This window comes from Priapulus caudatus, unplaced genomic scaffold (genome assembly GCF_000485595.1).
Source record: "Priapulus caudatus unplaced genomic scaffold, Priapulus_caudatus-5.0.1 Scaffold62, whole genome shotgun sequence".
NCBI lineage: Eukaryota > Metazoa > Priapulida > Priapulimorpha > Priapulimorphida > Priapulidae > Priapulus > Priapulus caudatus.
Window position 1 is genome coordinate 619,715 of NW_014577123.1, and position 10,565 is coordinate 630,279.

Below are 10,565 nucleotides of genomic sequence, written 5' to 3' on the forward strand. Positions count from 1 at the left end.
GTATTACAATAAGACAAAAGCTTCCACGCAATATAGACTGATGGAGGTAGTACGATAGGAGCACGAGGAGCCGCAGAGAGAGCAGGAGCGAGACGAGAGAGAGAGAGAGAAGAGAGAGAGAAGAGCAGAGAGAGAGAGAGAAGAGAAGGAAGCCAAAAAGACGATAAGACGGCGAGAGAGCTGTTGACATAACAAGTACCAGCCTTTATGAGCCCATAAACAAATAATCATAAAAGGAGGTAATAAAGGGCAAAGCTAATTTAACGACTGCCCGTGGATATGCTGCCGTTATAAGCTGTTAGTCAGCGGGAGCCGATCTACGTCGCAAGAAGTAAGTGCTAGGGCCGATGTGAGATGTAAAGCAATCATGTCGACTCTATGCAACACCCATATCAATCACATCACGAAACACATACACACACACACACACGCGCGCGCGCGATCTCATGCTATCGTGTGGCAAAGCGGATTAGCCCACGTGGACACTTCACGCGTTACATACTTAGTCGGCTAATCATAAAATGGGTTTTGGCGGATTTAGTGAGAAAGCGGAGCAGAGGCGATTAGAAAATTCTGCATTTTATATCACTAAAGCCGCGCGCGCACACGTGAGTAATTTTACTCAAGTAAAGATGATCGCATGCGTTAAAATACTCACGCGAAATTTTTCAGCGTCCCGCACACTGCAGTAAAATTACTCAAGGTGTATAAGTAGTCAATGTAGATCCACGTGATGCCTGCCGCAGCCAATTGACTGGGCGCAGTCATCTTTGAAATGATTCTAAACGCATGCGCTCCTGTGAGTACCAGTAGTTGGAGTAAAATTTACGCAGCTAGCGCGCGCACACGTTGAGCTATTTTGACGCACGGAGTCAAAAAAATTATCAAACATCTTTGATATTGGAGTTTCTTGATGCCATGGCGTCATGCCCCAACCGAAAAATCCGGCTGCCACACGTGCAGTATTTATGACGGCCATGCCACCATTTTACTTGGAGGGAAAATTCCCAGTAAATTACTCATGTGTGCGCCGGGCTTAGAACATGCCATTGAACAACACGCCAACACGCACACCAAAACATGCATGGACCACATATATCATATGTTTCATATATCACTAGTCTATGGGACCGTTCCGTTGCCTTCTCATGCAATTGGTGAAGACAGGATCAGCTGGCCAAACAAGAACAATGCACGGAAACTGTGAGTACGGGCGCGTGGTGGCAAAGTGGAAAGCAGGCCCAAAGACAGAGTTCAATTATTCACGCCACGAGCATTCTTTACCACACGAGAATTTTTACCGTAGCCCCCTTGTCCACGTGACACGATCATAGTTACATTGTACTGAACAAATCGTTGAAGGTAGCCCCTCCTCTATAATACTATTCCTATCAGCCGCGCTCATTTGCTTCACAGAAAATAACAAGTTCCCTTAAAATCCCCGATAGCTCGTGTACGAACTTAAGGCAAGATGGTGCCTCCCTCCAACCAAGCTTTCAATTAGCCTGCGTAAACTCATGATCACAACACCCTAACCGCGACATATGGCCATTCATCTGCAATAGGCCTCACGAACTATATATATCAATATATTTATGATTTACGTATATTTATCTATCTGGCCATTGTGTGCAGTGAAATGCTATCTTGGCGTAACTCATACATCGCTCAACAGCCGGCGTAAACATTAAAAATTCGTCTCAAAATATCATTTAGCAACCTTCACCATACAAAAGTAACTCACATTGTCACGCTCTGATCGCACGATGATCACTATGTATCCCCGGGACTTTTGCTTTAGCTTGATTATGTTATTACACACAAAAACACATCTATGGCCTCTACGTACATAACACGACTTGCCCCAAAAAACTACAAGCCTGCTAAAATCCGCAGTACTTTCAATAAAATATCAAACCCATGTACATATTACAAAAACATCTTTCGAGCTGCTTAGCAGAAGGGCTTACTTTCCAGAACAAACACTTATAATATAACTCGCTGTCTTTTTAGATAATACGTCAACAAGTGAGCATTTGCTGCGGGTCTCCACAGACCCCGCAGTCTATGCTGCAAGTATCTCAAAAAAGAGCTGCATAGTCGCTACTCTCGGCTCTCTCTTCCTCCTCATCGCCCTCAGCCGAACGATATTAAATAAATTCTCTTCTAGAGCAATCGTCATGCGCCACTACCGTTACCTCAGCGTCTGTGTATGCTCTATCCTATGCTCTGATGTGTCTCTTCACTCCATCTGCTGTACGTCCGGATCAACCCAGGCGCCGCTTGTCTAGACGGTCTCCTCGCAAACGAACCGGCGATAAATTATCACCTCGATAATAACAATACTTCACAAATGGCGCTGCGTTGTTGGCATGCGTCGCGCGGTGGAGGGTCGTTGTGATGTGTGGCTGCTTGGTGTGTGGTTGTCATGCGTAATACGGTGGGGGGTTTGTCGTCTTCTTTTGTGGCGTGCTTGTGTGTGGGTGCGTTTTCTGTTCTTGGCGTGGGTTGGGTGTTTGTGTGTGTGTCTCTGTCGTGTGTGTGCGTGTGCGTTCCGCGTGTGTCTATTGCCAGTACGTGCGTCTGAGGTTTATGCTGGGCGGTGCGTGGCGTGGTGGCGCCCGTGCGATGTACTTAGATGTACTACTATATGTCAACGTGAGAAACACAGCAGATAACGATACAGCCCCAGCTGGTTGATCCACCTATATATCACATTGCGAAAGCCACGCACCGGCTCCAACGCCACGGCGCGGCGCCGCGCATCCGAAAACGCTAGTCGTTCTAAAACTTCGCCCTTCTCGATCGATTCTTATTCTCGCAACTCTCCAAAAGTCGCGACGCGGGCCGGAGCTGATCGGCTCGCCACGGCGACATGACTCCATGTGAACGCGAGCAATCCCTTTGTGGCGCGACGGGGCGTGCGTGCATTTCACGCAGTGGCTGAGTGGTGCTGCTTTATTAAACTGCGCCATAGCGCCGTCTGTTTACATCTAACACCACGAACACGGCACACACACATGTACGCACGCGTCTATGCACAGCACGTTGGGCGCCGAGAGCCCACGAGCGCTACCGCATCCACTTATCTGCCGTCAACTGGTCGCTGACGGTGATGGACCTTTGATTGGCCGCAAGAGCGGGGAGACACTTGACGCATGATCATTCTTGCTTCCCGGCCACTCTCGACGCACGGCTGAGACGATCTTGGTGACAATCGGTCGACGGGTCAGCGATGCATGGCCTCTTGACGATCGTGACAGCGCATGACGCAGAAGTGCGGTTGCGTTGATGGCCCTTGGGAAGATCGGTGACGGTCAGGACGGTGATGATCGATGATGGCCGCGCCGACAATCAGCGCTGACAGTCACTCGGCTTGATCGACGCAGGTGACATTGAGTGACGCGCAAGTTAACAATCAGCGTCAACAATCGGTGACGGCTGGTAATGCATCCCCCCAGGAACGGTGACGCCATGACATTGACAACTGCCAATATCAGCTGATGACCGGTGACAATTCTGGTGACGATAACGGGCTCACCGATCACCGATCGTGGGTGATGAGCAGATCGCATGTTCAGCGAGGCGCGGGGGGGCGGGCGGCTCTCGCTGCCTTACACCAGATGGCCGCCGAAGCATCAGCTGCAACTCACGCCTGCCCTTCAGGGAGCGCCACAGCAGCACCGTTGCCTCACATCTACCCTTCATGGGGCCGCCCACGCCACCATCCACTAATCCCCTCACCGCTACCCCTCCAGTTGGGCGCCCACGTCATCACTATCACCCCCGCCTACCTCCAGGGGGCGCCACGTCATCACTATCACCCCCGCCTACCTCCAGGGGGCGCCACGTCATCACTATCACCCCCGCCTACCTCCAGGAGGCGCCACGGCATCACTATCACCTCCCGCCTACCTCCAGGGGGCGCCACGCCATTACTGTCACCTCACACCTGCCTTCAGGGGGCGCCACGCTCGCTCGCGGCCCACGGCGGGCGCCGCGTCACAGCTTAAGGCAGGCGAGCAGTTCGCTGCACAGGCGCTTGTACGCGCAGCAGTCGCCGTCGAGCTGCCGCAGCCACACGCCGTTCGTGAACAGGTTGACCGGCCGCACCTCCAGCTCTAGCCGCACGCCGGCGCGCCGCAGCACAAACACGTTGTCGGCGCGGCGGTAGCGCAGCGACGGCGCGCGCTCGCTCAGCGCACGCTCAATCTCCGCGTACACGCGCTCGATCGGCTTCGACGTCGTCGTATGCACGGCGATGGCGAAACACACGCTCGCGGGCGACGCCGCCGCGTACAGCCCGCGGTCGTCGCGCTGACCGTCGGGCAGTAGGTACGCGGGCATGAGGTCGCGCTTGTGCCGCTTCGGCAGCTGCACCATGCTCACATCCGGGTCGGAGCTCGAGGTCTGCCGTGTCGAGCCGCCGTCCGTCGGCTGGAACGAGTGTCGGTGGCCCGCGGAGACGCTTGGATACGAGTGAGAGGCGGAGGGCACCGGCGGCGGGGTCGTGGGGTCACCGGCCGAGCCGCCGTCGCCGTCGCCGCCGTCGCTGATCAGGTTCAGGCCGCTGCTGTAGCTCGGGAAACGCGGCAGCTCGAGCGAGCCGACGCGTCGCCGCGGGCGACGCGCGGCCTTCTCCTCGCACTCCTCAGCCTCGTCGTCCTCGTCGACCTCGTCGACCTCAGCGTGTGACGTGGGGAGGAGACCGAATGGGTTCCCGAGGGAGGCGAGTTCGGCGGGGCGGTGCGTGCGCAGGGCAAAGTGCTGCATCACCTCTTCTCCTTCCTCGTCGGTGATGCTGCAAGCGAACGCGAAGCCATCACAACTTAACATTCCGGAACATGCATGATTTTGTGGTTTTTTAATAAAAGCAAAATAATTTGAGAGGCTACAGCTAATGCTTAATAAATGAGGATACATGATTGCTATTATATGACGCTACACCTCCTGCTGCTGCTACTGCTACTGCTGCAGCTACTACTGCTGCTACTACTACTGCTGCAGCTACTACTGCTGCTACTACTGCTGCTGCTGCTACTACTGCTGCCGCTGCTGCTACTACTCCTGCTGCTACTGCTGCTGCTGCTGCTGCTGCTCCTACTGTGGCTATTACTACTACTACTGCTGCTACTGCTACTGCTACTGCTGCTGCTGCTGCTGCCCTTGCTGCTGCCTGCTGCTGCTGCTGCTGATATGGCTGACTGATACAGCCGGCTACTTGCTGCCTGCTACTGCTACTGCTGCAGCTTCACTACTGCCAGCTGCTGCCTACACTTCTGCTGCTGCTGCTGCGTTGCTTACTACTGCTACTGTTACTGCTGCTGCTCTTCTGACTACTGCCCACGCTAGCGCTTACTATGCTGCTGCTACTGCCTGCTGCTCTCTGTACTAATATTGACAATAATAATGTGATGGCGATGACGAAAGCTAGAGGCCGGTCTTTCGACTACGTCACACACCTGATGTGCCGGCTGCTGCCCATGCGCGGACATTTGTTGCCAGGTCCATTTGCATCTCCATGTCAACGGTCGTCGTTCATATCACTCGAGCATTCTGCAAGCACCTTGAAGACTTGATAACAGCTACGATTGATCACGACCAGTTCACGATCAATGCATGATGATTACACAAGTATAATGTTGATCACGACCATCTCACGATTAGCAGTATGAGTTGATCACGCCAGTGTCATTGATCACGGACCAATTTCACCATCGATGGATGATTGATGACACCAGTATTAATTTATCAGACATTCACGAATTCAGTACGATTGATCACCGCAGTGTGCACGTGATCCGACCATTCACGCAATCAATGGATGATTGATAGCACAGAGTGATTGATCACGACCATTGCACAATTGCCAGTACGATTGATCACGCAGTGTGATTGATCATGACCATTCAACAAATCGATGATGATTGTTCACCACAGAGTGATTGATCACGACCATTCCCGCATTGCCAGTAATCGTATTTGATCAGCAACCATTCACCAAATTGCAGTACAATTGAGTTCACGCAGGTATGATTAGTATCACGACTATTCACGCTTGCAGTACGATTGATCATGCAGTGTGTATTGACTGCTGGACTATTCACGATTGCACGTACATTGATCACGTGCAGTAGTGAAGTGATCATGACCATTCACGATTGCAGTATGATTGATCACATGAGTGTGATATACTCGCACTGATTGTTCTGTCTCTTGTCTACCGTAAATCGCGTGTATACTACTATAATAGCACCACATGTTCAGTATACATCATTGTGCTAGCAGAGTAGGAACTGCCACTATCAGAACATATACCAAGTACGTGTATGCTACTGATGCCACCGGTTTCTATCTGTTTGAGCATATACTTAGAATGACTATGTATTGATAGTTACTTGTATCTATATGTTTTGAGCCATATACCTGATGACTTGTACTGATATCACTGGACTGCGTCCCCTCCCTCTGACAAGCTGCTACGATTCAGGCAGCTGGATCTGCTGTTCTATGTCCTCCTGTATCATGTGCCAGGTTCTGAAAGGCAGGCGGAGGCTGTTCCTCGGCTGCGGAAAGCTCCTGCAGCGCGGCGGCAGTGAGAAGAAAAAACGAAACATAGTTAGACTCGTGCAAGCTCCGAAAGAAATGAAAAGGGTTCACTGGATTCGCCTTTCTCGATAATTGCACAAGCATGCAGTCTAGAGATTTTTGCCTGCCCAGACATTCGTGAAAAACCCTTCTCCCTAAGATATAAACGCCTGGTCATCTATAACAACAGGACATTCCCCAAGGTACGACCAGCCCACCATTCTCCATGTATCTACCAGCCCATCCGTCCCCCATTGTACCTACCAGCACCATTTCCCATGACCTAACCAGCCACCATTCCCCCATGTACCTACCGAGCCCACCATTGCCCCCATGTACCTACCAGCCAATGCATTTCCCATGTATCTACCAAGCCCACCATTCCCCCATGTACCTACCAGCGCATATTATTCCCCATGTACTCTATCCAGCCATCATTTCCCCCATGTATCTACCAAGCCCAACCTATTTCCCCCCCATCTATCCACCAGCCACATTCCCCCATGTAACTACTCAGCCATCATTCCCCTGTACCTACCAATGCCCATCATTCCACCCATGTACCTACCAGCCGCATCATTTTCCCCTGTACTACCATGCCACATTCCCCCATGTACCTACCAGCCCATCATCCCCCATGGCTACCTACCAGCCCACATTCCCCCATGTATCCTACCAGCCCATCATTCCCCCATGTACCTACCAGCCCATCATTCTCCCATGTCACATGCCTTCCGTCACTTCAAACTAATACTACTTTAAACTAATCTTTTATACGTAGAACCACATCGAGCGTGTTTCATAGCGTGCACCTCCCAAGCTACTGGGGGTAAAAGTAACAAGAGCCGCAGAGCGTCTGGGCTCATCTGAGGTCTGTTGCTTACGGTTATAAACGTAACCATTTAAGGTCTGTGCCGTAGTGACACCTTTGTTAGCGCGCAGATATGCAGATACGACAGTTGCAATACACATTCATTCAGCAACTTCTTGCATTCTGCAACTCCCAATATGCCCATTGGTGATCAATACAGAATCCCGTGCCCTGAAAACTCGCTGTTTTAGGTGCCATGGTGCATTGTGACCCTAACCCTAACCCTATTAAAAAATATAAAAAATTAAATGTTGTTATTAAATTGTTGTAAATAAATTATGTAAATATCTGTGTTAATTGGAAAAAAATTGTTAAATGGATAAAGATAGAAAAAAAACCAGAAAACAGGTAAATAATAAAAAATCAGAGGTACGCGTTCGCCGATCCAGGCTTATTTGGTTTCTAGATTATGGATGTGCCATGAATATGACAACACTGTGATGTCATTGAGGCAGTTCAGGAATCCATGTTTAACCCTCCTCTTGAGGGTCAAAAGGTTGTCAGACACTTACTCTTTGCACGTCAGTGAAAAGCACATTTCATGGTTCTTTCAATAAAGTGATAAAAATGGTAGGTCAGCGCTGAAACAAAAAGTTCTTCACCCTGTCCATTAGGCCATGTCCTCAGAAAATGTCTGATATCTGACCTTTCCCCAACTGCCCTTTGACCTGTGACCTCCAATTTCACACTGGTGATGAGTTTCCTGCCCATCACACTATACACCGAATATTAAGAGCATAGGTCGAGCCGTTAAGATTTGTGCCGCAATTCCGTATTCCCTCCTATACCTTAAGTTAAGGGGGAAATATTCCCCCTCCGTTTACACATCTTGATCTTTGACCCTTGACCCCAAAATTTGTCATCCTGAGTCCTTTTCACGATCCCCCCCCCTCCCCCCCGACGTCCCGAATATCGTGACCGTACGTTGAGCAGTTAAGATTTATGCCCAACTGTTGACATTCGGATGCACGGACGCACGCACGATCATGCGATTCTACAAGCTGCATCTGACTACGTCAGATGAGCTAAAAATGAGATGACGAACCAGGTTGATCGCTTGGAGCCGACTAACTAACTAATTAAAGAGACCGCTGCTCGTTACTGGTGGCGTTCGTTAGGCGCGGCAAGGCGTACCTGTACACGGGCTGCGCACTGAGCGGTGACACTTGCTGAAGCTGCAAGTGCTGCAGCTGCTGTTGCAACATACTCGACTGCAGCTCGGTGCATCCCGACGGGCTCGGAATCGCACTGCTGGGCGAGCCTGCAACGAACAACTCCGTGAGACGCGCGTGTCATGTTAAGACGGGGTTTGGCGGGCGAGACTCACGTAGACTCACACGTGACGCCGCGAAGATGGAAAAAACTTGGTGGACAAGGATGTGGTGGAAGCAACAGCAGGTATAGTTAGTCATAGTTTTCCCTCGTAGGTGCCTAGATGGCACATAAGGCCATGACGAGAAATCACCAACGTCGTCGGTCCACTGCTACTGGCCTCAGCGTGTCCGTACAGCAGGTACAAATGGATTCAATAATCTTGGGCGTTTTATCATTCTCCTGTTCACCACGAGTGCAATGGCGCGATGACAGAAGACACTTAACGCAGCAGAAGGCGTTAAAAAGGGTAAAAAAGTGCCCACCAGATAACGATTATGAGGGGAGCAAGAATATGTGAGGCAGCAATTTCGGCAAAAATATTGAGCGAGATTGATGAAAAAATCAAAAAGGCGGCCCTGCCTTACTTAACATATACCAGGGGAAGCACTGTTGTGCCAATCAAACTTGTCACAAGCTTACAACTCGCTGGCACTAAAAGCTACAAAGCTATAAAGTCACTACTGCTATAAAGTTAGCAATGACCAACTAGTTTCAAATCGGAAGGTAGTCATCGCCACAGTCTTAAAACTCCATCGAGATGAAAAAAACAGCTCTAAGAGATCACCAGCACTCCAGCAGAAAGAGAAAGAGAGAGGGAAAGAGAGAGGGGGCGAGGGAGAAAGGGAGGGGTCGAGGGGGAGAGGGAGAGGGCGAGGGAGAAAGAGGGAGAGGGAGAGAGAGCGGAGAGGAGGAGAGAGAGAGGGGGAGAGGGGGAGAGGGAGAGGGCGAGGGAGAAAGGGAAGAGAGAGAAGGGGTGAGAGGGAGAGGGCGATAGAGAAAGAGAGAGAGGGAGAGAGAGAGGGAGATGGGGAGGCAGAAAAAGAGGGGGAGGGAGAGGGCGATAGAGAAAGAGGGAGAGGAAGAAGGAGAGGGAGAGGGAGAGGGAGAAAAAAACAGAGAGAAAGAGAGAGAGAGACAGACAGAGAGAGACTTTCGCATTACTCACCGCCTGTGGGTGGCGAGCGACAGCGGCCGTTTGGCAGTGACTGCGGGGTAACGGTGAGGAGTGGCGACGTCATCTCACCAAGGTGCATGCTCTCAGGCGTGCTCCCACACCGCCGCTCCTGTACATGCAGCGTATGCTTCTGCTGCAGCTCAGCCTGCGCACGAGAGAGAGACACGAACCATGATACATCAGTAGCGCTGCAGTGCAGCTGAGGGAGTCGTGCGTGTGACGTTTTACAAAAAATCCACATTGTGTTCAGTAAAGTCATATTCACCTAGTCAATTGCCTATTACTTGTTTCTAGTTGATTATTATTATTATTAATTATGATTGCTTTTTAGATTTTTTAAGTGCCAATTACTATCAGAGAAATTCAACTAATTTCGCATTTGCCCCCAGACTATGAGGGAAGGGACTCCTTCAATGTAATCACAATTTTAGGACAAAACTTGGGACTGTGATGAAACGCAACAGTACTGAAAAAGTAACACGATATTATTCATGGTACATTCAGAATTGTGTTTCTCTGATGACAGGATGATCGCTTAGCGCAAAGGGCCAGAACCAAGATTAATCACATGACCAATCATTCTGACCAATCATTGGCGAGACCTAAACCCATTAAAAACAGTTCACAAACAGGAAACAATCCCCGCTTCTCATCCATAACATAATCAAAACCCCTCCCTGGTGCCTCCTCCTTCACCGCCCCTTTTGTACCATCTCGCCTCCTCCTCCTCCCCCACCCCCTTTTGTACCATCCCGCCTCCTCCTCCTCCCCCACCCC

At 50.5% G+C, this 10,565-nt stretch overlaps 1 protein-coding gene across 1 annotated transcript in view; it reads right to left on the reverse strand.

Annotated features, from left to right (window-relative positions):
- LOC106821173 overlaps positions 1 to 10,565 on the reverse strand; it is a 25,258-nt gene that overhangs the window by 3,724 nt on the left and 10,969 nt on the right. Inside the window, exons 4-6 of the mRNA XM_014825867.1 lie at positions 10,235 to 10,254; positions 9,780 to 9,933; positions 8,594 to 8,720 (exon numbers count right to left, since the gene is read on the reverse strand). Coding sequence (XP_014681353.1) covers positions 8,594 to 8,720; positions 9,780 to 9,933; positions 10,235 to 10,254 — 301 coding nt within the window. The remainder of the gene's footprint in view (positions 1 to 8,593; positions 8,721 to 9,779; positions 9,934 to 10,234; positions 10,255 to 10,565) is intronic.